Consider the following 17756-nt stretch of genomic DNA (forward strand, 5'->3'; position numbering starts at 1 on the left):
GCTGTGGTTACGTGTGAATAGTGTGACAGCGGCTTTTTGCAGTTGCGTTGTTGCAGCGACAAAATGTCGATGTGGTTGTGTTGTCGCTGTCGTTGCGATGTGGTAACCACGTGGTCGTATGCAGTTAATAGGGAGAGGAGGTGGCCGCCGTGCCGCCACCGCGTGGCGGCGTTGTCGACGCGATGTGGTTGCGATGTGGTTGCAATGTGGTCGTATTACACAGGTGGTCGATAACAACTGCAAAATGTGGCACGTGTGAATTGTATTATTCATTTTCAATACAAAATATACGCCTGACCACACGGCGTGGTTGTGGTGTGGTTGTGGCTGTGGTGTGGTTGTGGTACGTCTGAATTGACCCTTAGCCTGAAACTGAAACTATCAGACCTAAGAAAGTGAAAAGGGAATGACACGTTAGTTTTAAGGTTTTATAATTTTAGGTTTCTTTCTCAACAAAAGTCTCAGTGATATTAAAAGGACGAATAGGCAATGTTTACTGTTTAAGGGAAGCACGCACGTCTATGTGCCGGTGTGTGCATTTCTTGTGATTCTTCTGCCATTACTCCCTCAGTCATTTTAATTAATATCAACATCATGACCGCAAAATTCTTCCATCACAAGAGATTGTTAAAATAAATGGAAGTTGAAAAATAACAGCTTCAATTTCCATAAGCCGTAATTAATATAGTGGTCGGGCAACGCGTGCTGAGTAAATTAATTGCGTTTTTCAGAGAAATTTCAGTACCAACTGTAAGCGGAGGGGAGCTCGAATGAACGAGGTAGATAATATGGGACCATAATATTATGTACATACCTTAAATGTTTAGGGTGTAAATTTCAACCTCCCGGAAAATCAACCACATATTATCTATCGTCAATCTTACAACCACATTACAGAATAATTATTTTATGATGATGATTACATCGTACCTGTGTACCTACTTTAAATTTTGAGTTTTAAGAGGGTAATTGTCTAAAAGACGACAAATAGATCTGAATTCTGAAATGATAACGTTTAATAAATAATAAAATTTCGTTAGGTATGTACTTAATTTAATGAAACGTGCAATTTACCTGTTTGATATTTACAACACAAGTCACAAGTAGTCACAACAACACGTATTCCTATCATCTAAGTTAGTAGTGTATTTACCAGATAGACTAGACTAAACAATCCTGCTGCTATGAAAATATTTATTTACACAATAAATAACTTTTCTTCTGAATTAACTGGCCAGTTCATAAGAAATCCTTTTTAACCCACCTTCAATCCAATCCAATGTTCACACTTCACCACATGCTACACAACGTCATAAAATCGCGTAATCACTGTGACAGGTCACTGCACTTATATCAGCCACGCGACCCTGGTGCCCTTCCCTCGCTCCACTCTGACGCTGTCGCAGGGTGCGACCACGGTGGCATCGGCGACAGCGGGGGCGGGCGCGGGCGTGAGCGGCCGCGGGGCCTCCTGTCAGGCTTGACTGCGAGTCCAGAAGTCTATGCGGAAGCAAAAAGCTGCACTGACAAGGGTCGCTGCTGATAAAACTATCTGGATGCTAGCGATGATTATTAGGTCGCGCGGCGACGGCCTCAGGTCTTCTTCTAGTTCTTCCCTGTAATGGAATGAAAAAATATTAATCTGGGAAGCCACTTGTGTTTGTACCTTCGCCCCATCCCACGTGGCCTCCACAGCTCTAGTGGCAGGAGCTGCGGCCGAGGCGGCTGAAAGACTGAAGACGGGAAAATACAGTCAACTCTCGTAGTCATAATATAATTGTTCCCGTAGCTGTGGAGACCACTGGTGTTTGGGGTAATGAAGGCCTGATCTTGAGAATTAGGGTGTTGAATGGGAGACTGAATCACTCTGGCGAATTTCTTATGCAAAGGATCTAGTGTAGTAATAATTTTAATATTGCTATAAGTAATTTAACCGATTTTCACTTATGCAATAATTGTAATGTTCTTGTCCATATATTCAACACAAACAATATACGTACTCTTCAGTCGGCCCAGTGGGGTCGACTATAGTCTTGCAGCACTGCACTATAAGCGTGAGCAGGAAGCAGGCAGCCGCGAGCCACGCGCAGGCGGCCGCCGCGCGCACGCCCGCCCCGCTCGTCACCGGGCCCAGACCACGCATCGTGTGGATTGATATCGCTGTTGGGAAAAAGTTGTGACAAAAAGACGCCTGTAGAGCAGGGAAGGATGAGGTGTATGTGGATGACTTTTTTCATCTGTTGTGTTTTGTTATTTGCGTGCTGTTGCGATCTTTTGTAGTCACAGACTTGCTGTACAAGCCTAGGTTTTCCGTACAAAAATATTCTGAAATATTTTTAACCTTTGTATAAAATACAACAACCACAAAAACAAAGATGCCGGGGCTGATTTACCAGAAAATAATATGGTCATATATGAAATTTCACCATAGGTAATTTACTTTATGCATAGGTACAAATAGGTAAAATAGTTATAAGGTTATTACTTAACATTAATTTAACTAAGTAAATCGTTAATGAAATTATGAAGGCTAACTACCTATTTGCCTTTCTAAGTAGCTTTGATTATCATTAGATAGCTAATCTTCATTCGGCTACATCAAACCGAAATACAGTGCCCAGAATTCTAAGAGAATAATTTAAAGACACAAACAAAATAAACGGGCTTATTTCTTATCCTGACTTTATCTCATCTTAAGCTGACTTTGAGTCTCCATTTCATTGCTGCGGGTAGTTGATGAGATTCATTTTCATCTATACCCAGTGAGTTTTTTTTTAAGAATTCGGTTACATGTTATTTTAAATCAAGCGTTAACAGTAGGTATATTCCTACAGATAAATGAAAACGGGACGTAAAAGATCCTGCCAAAAGGTTTACAGCCCGAAAGATATTATCTCAAAATCTAATTCCAATAACTGCCCATCCATAGGACTATTCTATCTCAAGCTAAAAATAAAAATCTAAATCAATGTGCCTATACATACAAGGTTGCGTGACCAGAAAATAACGAAAGTCCAAAAGTTGATATATTATGTATGTAAGTCAATCGCTGATTTTATCAATGAGCTCGTATTTTTATTCCTTTGTTACTATGGTTTTAGGTATAGGGTAGGTACATACTTAGGAACCTGCTAAGTGGCAATTCCAGGATTCTGACTGAAAAATATTTTCAGACCAAACAAAGCTTTACTAAAAGTACAGTTTAAAAAACGATTGCTATAAATCCGTAAAGTCCTTAGGCACTCGACCAATACAATTTCATTGTCTGGTTCCGGGGATTTTCAGTCAAAAGCGAAGCAACGGCAATTTTGTCCAATTAACTGCAATGGCAATTAGCAATAATAGTCTCCTGATTGTGCTAAAATTGCAGCACACAAAGCCGTTTTATTTCTGGTATGTGATTTAAAATTGAAAACACTCACAATACTATTATATTATGTATGATATATTTAATATAATAATAATAACTATGTGGGGACATCACACACACGACGACCCGACCCCAAGCCAGTCAGGCCTGATCGGACAGCTGATATATCTACACATATACATATATAGATACATATTAATAGTGTATTGTGTTGAGAGTTATATTGTACGCGAACAATACCTTTATATTCACTACTCAGCCCTAAGGTGGATCTTGAAACAACCCTAACTCGTAACGACTAGTGCTAAAATTTTATGTAAGTAGCTATTTCCACAGTTAATCTGGCTATCCGGCCATTCCACTAGATGCTTGAAACTTTGCTCTACAAGCACTTTGGTACCAATAAAGTACGTAGACGATGAAAACTAAATATCTTGTCAGATAGTTTGATCTCAAAATTACCTAAATTTATCATGATCAGCTTAGGCAGGTTTCACATTTGAACAGATTAATAATATTGTATCATTAATTTCTTATTATCCTCGGCGCGTACCTGGTAGCTAGTTTGACGTAATTTTTAAGAAAAGATTTAAATAAGTTACCTAAATATTTTTTAACAAAATATTTGTGTTTAAAGTAGTTCAAACTCATCATCATCGCGCATCGATCAAGATACTCGCTGAAGTATGATAATATAGGAAGGCACAGTTTCACAATGTCTGGGAAATGGGCTTGATAAAAGACATGCTATCACTGTCTCAAACAGAATTAAAGAGAGTGTCAGCATATCTTTTATCCAACAGGCAGCCATTATCTAGAGATAGTGAAACAGGCCATAAATAAAGTATCATCATATACCGGCAGCTATAACGCTGATGCCGCCGGCGGGGATGCCGAGGCCCATGTTGAGCTTCTGCCGCTCCTCGATGAACGCCACCGTGCCCATCACCATGGCCGCGATGCCGCACACTATCTGTGGACGGGAAGAAGACAGGTCAAAGACAAAAATTCAATCCAACTAATACACTCACGGGTCATGAAAAGGTTCCACTGAGAAAAACACCAAATTACTCCTAAACGGAAAAAGCTAGCTTTATCACGCCTTCTGCAACATTCAAGTAGGTACGGTGGCCTGCGCCTAAAAGTATACAGGCGGGGTTTTTAAAATAGCGATCTTAAGCTCCACATAAACACCACTGCTACACACATCACACACAACACGTCCCCGGATTTATAGCAGATGTAGCTGGTCCCTTCATCATTTATTTTAAAAACTCCGCCTGTATACTTTTAGGCGCAGGCCACCATACATAAAACGGAACATAAGAATATTACCAACTAAAAACAATAATATTTTTTTCAAATTAAATGTTGGAAAAAATTGGGGTCGTTTGGTGTTGAATTTTTGTGAGTGGAACTATTTCATTTGTAGAAGAGAATAGAATACTCTTTATTTCACACCATTATAAATGCGTAAGTTTAAGAGTATGTATGTATGTGTGTATGTTTGTTACTTCTTCACGTCAGTACGGCAGAACCGTTTTTAATAAAATTTGGTATGAATTTTGCTGAGACCCTGGATTAACACATATGCTACTTTATATCCCGGTATTTCCACGGGAAAACTTTTTAAGGCGAAGTAGCTAGCACGAACAGGGGATATCTCACACACGGCCATCCGACCCCAAGCTAGGGTACGAGTACCTGTAATATCAGTATCGGATAGTTGTTATTTTTACACAGATACCAAATCAATAATTTAAAAAAAATGAGGACTTCTTAGTGAATTTTAGAATAAAAAAAAGTGTCTATCACCGATATACACGAGTCTGAAACGATTCCTCAGCAATCGATTGTTAAAAGAATGTTACGACCAGCTAAATGCAACATTTTGGTTTCAAACTACGTGCAAAGTGGGCTAATCGTTGGTGGGAAGAAAAAATCATGGAGGTTTCCGTTGATAGGTGAATGAACTGTTCATAAACCGGAACATTCATTGGAAAAACAGTTCATGGGTCATGGGTAAATTGACTGCAGAGGAATCTATTCAGACTCTTGTATCGTCACTTGGTACGTCAAGGCCTCAGATCATAAAAACTAGTCCACACGCAACTCACACCTCATATTCTGTAGCACCATACACACACACACACACACACACACACACACACACACACACACACGCACTCACGCCTTGTACTAATGTACTCCCTTGCGGGGTAGGCAGAGGTGCATTGCTGCACCCACTTTTCGCCAGAGTGTTATGTTAGCACCATACAATTCCGTACATATAATACATCCCCGCTTAACATTTTCCACTGAGAATAAACAAAGGCTTTTGTACTTTTTAAGATTTGTGAATAACGATTTTCTACAGCTACCTACTTAATTGATTAAAAAAAAACTTCTTTCCGTACGTCTTTTCTCCTAATTAGTAAAGCGTGGGCCTCAAGATGTCAAAGGAAGTTAGAGATTTTACTAATTAATATAATTTGTTAATTAAGCTCCTCTATAGATGAATATCCTATACGTACAAATTTTCCGCTGCGAAAAGGTATACGCTGCATAATATTATTGTATTAGCGTAAATATTATTAAGTTATTTCTATCGGTGGAAACTTGTAAAAGGCCTTTTACTGCTCATTCTATTGTTATACCTTCAAATTGTGCTGTAAGTTTTCCTAAAATAAAATAAATAAATAAATACTGTGGTAAAAAATATGTTCTGTAAATCCATAAAGCCCCGGTGCATACAGAGAAGTTTTCACAGAACGACTAGCATTAAAAGTAGCAGCTTACCCAGGTTTTTCATCTATATTCAGTTGAGGTTCGTTAGCAGGAATTAAGCTTGCGGCATTTATTTTTATTTCCTGAATTTTCTCCGGATGTGCATACGTGATCCAACTACGGTGTCTGTTAAAGTATGGTTTAAACAAAACAACCGTTCTACGAATTTGGACATCTCAACAAAATAAAACTATTCAGTTAGGACTCAGACCCTTAGTAATTTTCATGTGTCGTGCGTATAATAAAATAAATAAAACTCATTCCATAAACCAACGACGAAGTAGAAAAACGCAATTTCGCCAATACCATCTGCGTCTAGAAGCCACAATTCAATCATATCCTATCATCCGATGCCAGATTAACAACTATGAATATGGATCCGGCGTTTATTCCGTCTACCCCGATAAGTAATTTATGCAAATATATTACCGCTATGCTACCCCTCCGTCGGAACCGGAAACCATTTAGTACGCGGATATGGTAACAAGTTAAAATTATTATAATAAAATACAACGACTCCAAAAACACTAAAAAGTCAGAAATAATTTAATGAAATTTTTATTTTACTGTTTTAAGTTTGTTTGCAAAATATTACCATCGATGCTTTTTTCATCGATTGGTGAAAAATCGCACACTCAACGTCACGCTCTCTCTTGGAACACCTGCAAGTTGGAGGGAGTCGTTTTTGCGATGCGATGTGAATTCGCAGTTATATGTACAAGCTAGTTCTACAAAATATAGTTTAAATCGTGTGTACGATTTTTCACCAATGGTGGAGTCAACTACGGATCAAAAACAGACATATTATCTGACCTGCAGCACCCTGAGCCGCAGCATCAGCACGAGCGGGTAGCCGTGGAAGAAGATGACGTCATCGCGCTCCGTGAGGTGCGCCGCCGACTCCTTGCGGGACTTGCGTTGGGAGAGCGCCGCCTGAAAGTCATATTATAGGTTTTATTTACATAATTATAAAGGGTGATTTTCTATCAAAGATGTGCTGGCTACGTTGCTATGGATGCGTTTAGCCGCGTATCCACCTGTCGGACGCCTCGGGTTTGCTAGAACGCGATCCAATGCTCGATTTGAAAGTACCTTCGGTAATGACCATACATACCGAGGCGTGCGACAGGTGGATACGCGGCTTTTGATATCCAGTAATAATATCCATTGGTCTATAAAGCATACTATTGATGGGAACGGATATCTTTCACAGATGATCGCAGTATATCTGCACTCTGCACAGCACATCTCTGGTGGAAAGGCACCCTTATGGTCAATCCGTGAACTCGAGTCCTACCTCTCCTGGTCAATGGCAGTTCTGCCAATCTTATATATAGCGCTGCATGTTATGCTTAACTTGAAGATCTCAGTTGTGAAACTGACCTATATTTATACTTCTGAGATTATTTGTCAGTTTCTTACTTCTCAAATGGTACGATGGACAAGGTTTCAGCATTCTTCGTAAATATTTAATAATGTTTCGTATAATGTGCTCTTATGACTAATGCCTAAAGTGGTTGTAACAATCCGTATCAAGCACTGTGGTCGGCGTGGAAGTGAGCCCACAGCGCATGCGTTAAAACGCGGTTCCCCTCGCAAAAGTTTTATTTATCATAACTTAGCAACTCATTCGTATACCAACACCGACATTCCACACTTTATTTGTTGAGTTTTGTAACATTTGTAATAAAAATGAGTGATTCTGGCAGCGAGAACGACGGGAAAGAAGTACAAGTAAATAGTTCGTCTGAATCCAGTTATGATGAAGAAGAGACGGGTCAGACGGAGACCGAACCCCATGAGACTGAAGAGAGGACGCTGGTCCAGAGTATGTTATGTTACTTGTTACTCCAGTCAGTTTAATCATACTATATCGCTCATGTATTTTAATTTTTATATAATATTGTTAGGTTCCCTAAAAGAAGTTTATTCTGAAATTTTCAACCCTATTTCTATTCTATTCTCTGTGGGGGTGACAGTACCTGCACCTGGCTCTCTTTAGTGGAACCTTTGTGCATATCCCCAGGGTCTAAACTACCTTCTTAAGTTTGGACCATTTCCCACCACGCTGGTCCACTGCGGGTTAGTGGATTCACATAATCTAGAAGTGCTAAATCTAAATATGCAGGTTTCCCCACGATGTTTTCGTTCACCGTAAGAGCGATGTTATGTTAAACATTGTACTTAAATTCAAAAAATCTTTGGTACATGTCGGCGCCGGGATTCGAACCCGCATCTCTGGCGTGAGAAGCGAGCGCTTACCCGACTGAGCTACCACCGCTCTCCGACTGAGCTACCACCGCTCTCGCTACAACCCTAAAAACCTTGTGCATGCATGGTACAGCTGAACATAAAAGAGTAGAGAATCATTGAGGGCAATCTAAGAAAGTGGCCACACTATTATAGTATAGAAAACGGACAAAAGTATCACGATACTTTAGCAGAAAAAACGAGAAATGTTTCAAATATTTACCAATGATAAAATGCCACTTTTTGGGGAGGTTTATGTTACGAGAAGAAATTAGTAGCGGAGAGGGGAGCAGTTTTGAATGAATTTCATTAAATCAACTGTAACTTTTATTTCATTGTGTATTTCATTATTTTTTGCACTGAAACACGTTTTGGTTATCCCATTATGTAATTACGATAGGAGAAAAGTGCTAGTATCGATCGATACATCGATATTTTATTACAGTTTTTTCTTGCTCAGGAAAAAGTTCAAATGTGCCCCGGCAATTCTTCTAAAAATGTGTTTACCGATTTTCCTGCAACAAATTATTTAATTGGTCAGAAAAGCAGTGACTTGCAAATTATTATGTCTGGTTAATTTATACCGTCTCTTACATATTCTTACACATATTTTTACAATAGGTACTCTAACACGGAGAGACCGACACACATACACACCTACAGCTGTAAAACTTATCGATACCCTTTTTGAGTCGGGGGTTAGTAAAAAAGTATCTAGACCTGATGTTTTAACAACATTAGCATCCAGACCCTGATGTCATGTAACGTTTGACACTAGTATTTTCTTACCTCTATAAGAATAACAAATACACATTGGGAGGCATTCTATTACATCAAAATAGTACTTTTTTACAAGAAATATAAGCAATGTATGTTGATGGTTAGAAATTAAGTAACTACTCACCAGTATAAAACGCTGCTCTTTCATAAACATCGTATATATTGACTAATACTTCTCCAGCCTCATTCCCCGCCAAAAATCTAGCTTCGCTGCGAATGGTTTTATTCATTTTCACCTCGTGAACAAACTCAACAATCCACAAAACCCCAAAATTAAGCAAAATCCGATTTGTTTACACAGGAACAGGGCGAGTTTGACATTCAAACCATAGAAACAGACCACAAATCACAATTTTTTTTATTGCCACGTTTAAATCTGTTTAGTTCGAAAAACATTAATCTCTACTCTTTTATGTTCAGCTGTATCTACCCGAAAAACTGTAAAGTTTTGGCTCCTGTTTCACACGCTAGTGGGAGTAGCACAAGGTTTTCACGGTTGCAAATTTCACAATAAATTACTCTCAGGGTACCTAACAATATATTATGCGATGTTCAATTTTTCTAGCAATCGTAAGCTAAAATTACCGTAGGTACAGCTGAACTATAAAGTCCTGAAATTAAATGAGGGCGCAGCTATCTTTCATGTAGCAACCCTATATAGCGAAACAAAAATGCTTATTTGAAACTACCCTTAAGTTAAGTAAAACAGAGTTACGGAATAAGAATTTAGTAAGTAAACAAAAAATATAACTTCAAGTATCAAAATCTTATGGTTTGACTCAACTTAAACCAGCTCAAACCTACAACCAGCGGTATGTAAACAATGATCGACTTGGGCTCTAAACCTAGGTTTATCGATAAATGAAGCGTTAGTACTGATAAAAAATGAATTATTACAATTTGTACAATGTTACATACCCGTCATAGACGCTGTACGAGCGTAAACATCCTCCAAATTCGACAAAATGTGTCCAGCTTCATGTTCCGCTAAACATTGTATATAAACTCGATAAATAACTTCCCTAGCTTGACTACGAATATTTTTCTTCTTCTTCCTAATTGCAAACAAGCGTAAATAGTTGTTTTTATCTAGATTATCCTAATAATTAATAAGAAAATTGAAAAAACAGCCAACCACCAATTGCCATAAACAATTGATATGACTTTTATGTTTCTTTTCTAATGGTGCCAGGCTCCTGAAAATTTTAGTTCCTCAAACATTAATTTCATGAATTAATAGTTTCACTGTACATGTTCCATTTTACCGATGCGCCGTATTCATAGAAAAGTTTTCGTGGAACCTTATTCTAAGTATCGGAAGGTATTTGTAATGGTCAGAACTGTCAGTGTCAATGGAGATAATTGTTATTATTTGTTATTATTAATTTGTGTTGTCAATGAAATAACATATTCTCGTACCTTACAATATCTTATAATTGCAGCTTACGCGAAAGAAATGGCTGCTTCAGAGACATCACCTGAAGCACCCCCTCTACCTCGACGAAAGAAGTTCATACCCAAATATGAAGTGGAAGGAGTACACAAAGTAATACTCACTGAAGACACACAAACACTCATCGGTATGTTTGTTGGAACTGATATCATTGCTCAATACCCGTGGAAGATGGTACCAAAAGAAAGAATTATGGACAGTATTGACCTCTCACATGAAAATTCTGAGTTTTATCACCTGAAAGCAGACCTAGAAGCCTATGAGGATGAAGAGATACTGATGGGTTACATTGTCGATGACTCTAGAAATAATGATGAGTTTTATATCTGTGTTACTTTAGAGGCAAGAGATCATTGTCAAGAACAATCCGATCGATTTATAAGACGCCAAGAGAAGAAACTTGAAAAAGCAATTCAAAAGAAACCTCGACCGTGGGTAAGCTTAGGAAGTGAGCTTGAATTGACTGAGCTTATTCCGATAAATACACGATCTTTAATAGAGGTTGAAATTAAAAGCAAATTTCCTACTACATATGACCCTGCAATGTTTTCTGTGCGAGATACGCACTCAGTTAGGGATGGTTGTATAGAATTGACACCTTATAGAGAAAAATACAATCTTGTAAATCGTAGGCGAATAGACACAGAAACACAAGCGGCAGCTTCCAAATGTGATAGAGAGGCTCAAACTGAATTAAGATACCCACAAAATATGTGGACCCAATCTATTGCAGATGCACTAGGAAGTGTTACAGAGGATGAAGCTGGAGGAGATACAGCAAAAATTGATGATGAAATCGTTGACAAAGAAGATGATGGTAGTAGCTCAGAAGATGAAGCGAAACCACAAGTTGATGAAGTAGGTATAGTTGCCTATAAATCTGCGTTGAAACGTATTCGTAGACCTTCCCATATGAAACTTTTAAACGAGTTTATTTCATCAAATGTTAATGAAATGGACAACGTCATAGAATTGAATACCGTGATGGATATATATAGGAATGATTATCTCCTTTTGTCTAACGAGGAAAACAATAGTTTATTTGATACAATGGCTTTTGAAGAATATATTTGTTTTACAGATGTAAGAGCAAAAGATAAGTATATTTCATCCACTGTATTTCACCCTATGTGGGCAGGGATTGTTGCAATATCTTACGCTGATGCATGCCCTGCAATCATGAAATATTCAGGGACAAGACCAAATCCTATTCAGAGAGCAGTTTACGGTTTAAACCCTGTAATGATTTGGAGTCACACTGATAGTCTTTTACCAAAGCTATATTTAGAAGCACCCAGAGAAGTCAAAGTTTTATCGTTTTGTCCTTTCGATGAAAATATTCTGATTGGTGGATGTGTAAATGGGCAATTAGTTATATGGGATCTAAAAAATAAATTAGATATGGTTGAAAATATTGAAATATTAAGTGAACGAAGAGAAAAATATCGCATAGCAATGAGCGCACATATGGCCTGGATTAAACCAGTACATGAAACAAATGTAGTGCCGGCAACAGCAGTAAGCAGTCTTATTACGAGTCACTATGGACCGATAACAGACATACAGTGGCTTTCTCCTAATTTTAACGTCACTCCAACTGGAAAGGTTGTGATTTCACCAAATGGTGAAAAAAATATGACAGTGTTAACCGGCAGTGAAGATGGTACTATTTTAATCTGGAATTTATCACTTGAAAATGTTATTATGTCTACGGAGAGTAAAAAAGTAAAAAAATCAAAAAGAGTATTAGTAAAACCAGCAGGTCTAACTACAGATGTATCTCCATACAAGGTATTAGATCGTAATCTTCAGCCACACTTTAAAGTAATTTTGGGGATAGCTGGTTCTCCTGACATATTGCCACTTCAAAATTTTGCACTCAATAAACCCGAAATTAAATACATTCATGTTCCATCAAAAAAAGGAACAGGGAGGAAATATTTTGAATGTGAAGTGCTTAGTCAAACAGAGGAAGATATTTCTAGGACATTGTACTGTGGATCGGTGCATGGTGAATTACGGAGAATAACATGGGCGGGTCATGATTTTAACACAGGAGAAGTGGTCAATGCTGAGTTTGCTGATATTGATTACAGTTGCAAATTACACGATGGGGTGATAACAACAGTTATAAAAAGTCCATTTGTTGATCATGTGACATTGACTGTAGGTGGTAAAATTTTTGCAATTTGGTCTGATAAATTATTAGGCAGGCCATTAATTTGGAAAAAGCGCCCATACCGATTGACCGATGCAGATTGGTCGGTGTATAAGCCCAGTATTATTTTCTTAACAACAGTTGAAGGGACTTTGGAGGTATGGGACTTGTTTTTAAGAAGCGACCAACCGATATCTGTACAAACACTCTCAGGAGCAGCACTTACTGGCATTATTTCGCACACACTGCCACTTACTAAAAATATAACTGGGGTAAGTGATGTTAATGGTTCCTTTAAATTGTGTTTTAATCCACAAATATTTATGTTAAATAAAACATCTTATCTTGGACGATTAGAACATATGATTAATCGAGAGTTGAATGTGATGCAATCATTTATAGCATGGCAAGACAATTGGTTAGAGACGAATCCTCACATTTTGCTAGAAATAAAGCAGAAAGAAGCTCTTTTGCTAGCTGAAAAGGAGGCAGAAAAACTGTTGTTAAGAGAACAAGAGGAAAAAAGAATTGAAGATGCAGCAGAAGCTAAACGGCTGGAAAAACTAAAAGTTGTTGGACCAGAAGAAAAATGGCAGCAAATTATTCAAAAACTAATTGAAAGAACTATAGCTGTGAAAAAAAGAATAAACAGAGCAGAACTTATTGAACAAGAGAAACCATTGCGAGATTTAGAAGCACAGAGATTGGAAAAAGAACGACGTATGCATGATATAATGAAAAATCAAAAAAATATTTTTAATGATACGGTAGCAATACTGTTCCCTGAAGCAATTAAAAAAAAAGAAAAACCAAAAAAAACTTATTTGGTGGATGACAAAGATAAACTCAAAAGAGATTATTTAGAAACCTACAGCATTTTAAAAAGTGACGCATTACAAACCGTACACAATAATCCTTATGTGGTTGAATTTTCATGGGAAGCTACCCTTGCCGAAGGCAAAGATAGAAGAGAAGCTCTTACCGCATCAAATGAAATAATAAAAATTCATAAAACAAGAATAGAAATTGACGGTGGTATATCATTAAATGAACAATCTCTTCAATCAGTAAAAGACGATGGAAGCCTTTATGGTGAAGATGTTCAAGAACAAGATGTTACTAGTAATGAAATTAAAGTCGAAAAAGAAACGAGTGAGCTAAAAGATGTTGAAAAAAAGTCTAAGAAAGGAAAAGGAGTAAAAGTAAAGCTCGATAAAGTAAAAACTAAGAAAGTAGAAAGTGAACTAATTAAAGATGAACAGATGGATGCAGAAACAAAAGAAGAACCAACTTTATTGTAAAATACTTATTGGTAATAAAAAAATATTGTGAAAATATCGTATAACTAGTAACCGACAACGCTAACTTTGCAACAGAAATCAGTGTCAATCATTTTATTATTCTTTGCAATTTCTGATACGAACGAGGTACGTCTTACTCATATTTATTCATTTAGGGCTTCTCCCGGTCAAACAAATATAATCTCTTATGTCTTATCCATTGCAACAATAGCGTTGTGGGGCAATTTTTTTAATTTATAGACATAGACATAATCGTGTTGTAATAATGAGGCGTTTGTTAAAAAAAAAAAAAAGTTCCTTTTTGGAGAAATAGATGGCATTGTCTAGGGTTGTTCCAACTGTCAAACCCTCAGAACACACTCAGATCACATGTTATTCTGTGAGGCTAACGAAATGTGAAAGTGACGTAGGTAGGTAGTATTGTAGTATTATTTTCTCTATGATGATAATATATCATGTTATGTAACAATAGTTAATTTACATTACCGCGAATGATTTAACTTACTTACGTGAATGAAAATCACTTGGTATGAAATGATCCGAACACAACCATGATTCTTTTCGCAGTTTCCAATCAATTTTTCGCACATTTATCCGAGTCGCCTTAATCCATTGTTGCGCCTGGCTTTCATCATTTGGAAAATTATGATGTCCTTTATTTTTACAAGTTGCGACGGCACACATTCTCATCTTGTCTTGTAAGTATTTCTTTGGGATCTTATTTAGGATCATACAATAAATAAAAATAGAAAATCAGTTCTCGCACGCAGCACCCGTTCAAACGGCGCGGGTAGAACTATTCACAGAATACTTAGCACTATCCCAAGCCACATGCAGTCTGAGCCTCGGAAGGATGGCTCGCGCTACCACCCGACATTTAATCACAACTAGTGAGTTCTTATTCTGAGTTTAGTACTCTTTGCTCTCTATGTAATTTTTGACAGTTGGTACACTGCGTTTTCACGCCATCTATCGGCATACCCAAAAGCTCAACTGACAGCTGTCAAGGAAAACGGCTCATAGGCCGCGCGAATAAATACACAATAATGAAGATGAAGGCCGGACTCATGCCTTATTAGTAGGCTTTTAAAATACTCTCATCCATGAGTTTGATAGCTTTAGATGTATGTAATGTATAGGTACCTGTAGCGGCGGTAGCTCAGTCGGGTAAGCGGCCGCCTCTCACTCCATAGATACGGGTTCGTTGAAATTTAAGTACAATGTTACCATCGCTCTTACGGTGAAGGAAAACATCTTGAGGAAACCTGCATATAGTCTATAGCTGTTCCTGCGAACTTCGCTTCGCCTTAAAAAGTTTTCCAGTGGGAATTCCGGGATAAAAAGTAGCCCATGTTCTTTCTCAGGGTTAGGATGTACATACTCGTATTGTACATTCACATTGTACATGTGTACCCTAAGTGCAACTCATTCAAAAACGGCGATACGGCTCGCGACTTATTTTCAATCTAAGCCGCTCTACTATATCTATACAGTGTGTTTCAAAACGGGTATACTAACGAAATTATTTTCGCAATTTTTTTAAACTCGTAGAACAAAATTTATCCGAATGACCCCCTAAGTCACATTCTTTCGGCTTAGTATACACTTTTTGCAACACCCTGTACTTACATAAAAAAGATAGTAGGCATTTTTAGTTACGGCCTTACCACATTTAGCTCCTCCATGTCGTCGTCACAAAGTAACGATTTGGATTTACATAGTTTACGCCTCATGGGTGACGGGTGTGCGAGTCACTTAGCAGGCACAGGACAGATGCGCGGCACAAGACATCATACACTGAAAAAAAAACGCTGAAATTAATACATTGATTTAGTTCTAATTTTGTTTTGCGGTCTCTGACTCATTCCAATAGAAGTTTTGTATACAGGCGGTTGCAAAGGTGGTGAAGTAAGCCGAAAAGGGTCACTTAGGGGGGGTTTTATGAACAACTTTTGTTCTATGACTTTTGATAATGCCGAAAAAAGAAAATCCTCTATAGAAGCCTTAGGGCCACGCGTTTTTGGCTTAAAACTTTTGCAACAGCCTGTATACTGTAAATGGTTTGGACATCTTATTTCCTTTTCCAGTTGATATAATAATCAGATGTATGGGGTCGTGAACGGCTTGGTACATTTACCAAGTCAACCCATATTAGTTTGATTGACCGGTTTTACTGAAATATTTTTTTTTGTGTCTGAAAAAAGTTCTTGCGTACACATTTTTACGAATTTCTCAGTACATAGATTTAGATGGGGAACGGAAATAAGCTGAATATACAGGTAGGCACATATAAAAAATGATCAGTGGGATAAACGACTTCTCGAGGGGAGACCACGAACAGACAAGATGATTCCTGGTTGATGATTATGAAAACCTGGTATATTTCTATTAGTCTGTAGTCTTTCTATTAATGTAAGTTTATAAAAAAGTTATAGCACCTTCAAAAGTTGTGTTAAGTAAATAAATAACTTATCTATCTATCAAAAAATTGTATATTATTGTCTATCTATCCCACTTGTATACCAAGCTATGTAAGTTAGAAGCGTTCAAATAATGGTTGTAGGTACAATACGTTGTTACTAATTAGTATCAAACCACCTTCGTATACCCTCGGGCATCACAATGGGCACTACACTACTACATATTACCATAGAATCTATTGTCATTGTCATACGGCTGTCGAGTACTTCATTAACTAATTGGTTTGCTCAAGAAATATAGCCCCAACGCCGAACTACGCACATTATTAACTCTGCAATTTGAGCTCTAAAGGAAAGCTAGCTCAGAACCAAATTTAGGTTGTGATACTACTAGAGTTTACTAGACTATGCAGGTAATTATTTTGTATAAAAAAGTAATCGGAAAAAAACTAGACGGTAGGAGAAACGTTCTCGTTCAGAATCAGAAATTAATTACATAATGTAGGTTCTAATATTTTACTTTTTTAGGTCGGTAGGTACTAATGTTTTAGGTCTATAGTATACTATTCAAATCTAACCATTACGACCTAAAACCAAAAACCGTAATGCACACACCACGCACATGGAACATTATAATATTATCTATGTAGAAAAAATACTATGTCAGAAAAGGGAAGGTCCGGTTAAATATAAAATGAAACATCTAAAATTACAAAACCTACACGATTTCTGTACCTAGTTTCTAAGAATCGTTGGGGCAGAAGCTCCCTCTCCATATAGTGATGCGTCACTCGAATGAACATACAAGAGAACTTCAGATGACTACACGATCAGTTTTATGTACTTATATATTTGTTCCTTGCAAATGGGTAACGTAACGTAATTAATTTGGTATTTATACATATAATTATCTCGTTTAAAGTATTTTGAGAGGTCCTTTAAACGAGGTTTGTACACATTGGACTATGTGAGTAAAGTTCGTGGCTGACTAGGGAAGCCACAGTTTATCATAATTTTATCACTTTGCAGTGTAACCAACTTTTAATTAAAACTGACAAAATTAAATTTTGTTTTCCTATACGGATGCGGTGTCAGGTTTTTGTTTGAAAAATTAGTTATGAACGTTATAATTTTAAGGATTCCATTCCTTAGAAGTATATAATAATTTACTAATAGGAAAAATATAAAGTTTTGACGCTCTCAAGCATGCACCTTATTCAAAATGATTCAATCTATG

The 17756-nt window shown here is 37.4% G+C and overlaps 2 protein-coding genes across 2 annotated transcripts; one reads left to right on the forward strand and one right to left on the reverse strand.

The window, feature by feature from the left end:
* Positions 1-1036: 1036 nt before the first annotated feature.
* Positions 1037-15916, reverse strand: LOC119691110. Its single transcript, XM_038107673.2, has 5 exons — positions 15767-15916; positions 6971-7090; positions 4229-4343; positions 2001-2160; positions 1037-1616 (listed from the first exon to the last, which is right to left on the reverse strand). The coding sequence occupies exons 1-5, from the start codon at positions 15830-15832 to the stop codon at positions 1475-1477; spliced, it is 603 nt and encodes a 200-aa protein (XP_037963601.1). The 5' UTR covers positions 15833-15916; the 3' UTR covers positions 1037-1474.
* Positions 10550-14128, forward strand: LOC119691101 (dynein axonemal intermediate chain 3). Its single transcript, XM_038107658.2, has one exon. The coding sequence runs from the start codon at positions 10644-10646 to the stop codon at positions 14097-14099; it is 3456 nt and encodes a 1151-aa protein (XP_037963586.2). The 5' UTR covers positions 10550-10643; the 3' UTR covers positions 14100-14128.
* Positions 15917-17756: the final 1840 nt, after the last annotated feature.

Source organism: Plutella xylostella, chromosome 9 (assembly GCF_932276165.1).
Source record: "Plutella xylostella chromosome 9, ilPluXylo3.1, whole genome shotgun sequence".
Taxonomy (NCBI): Eukaryota; Metazoa; Arthropoda; class Insecta; order Lepidoptera; family Plutellidae; genus Plutella; species Plutella xylostella.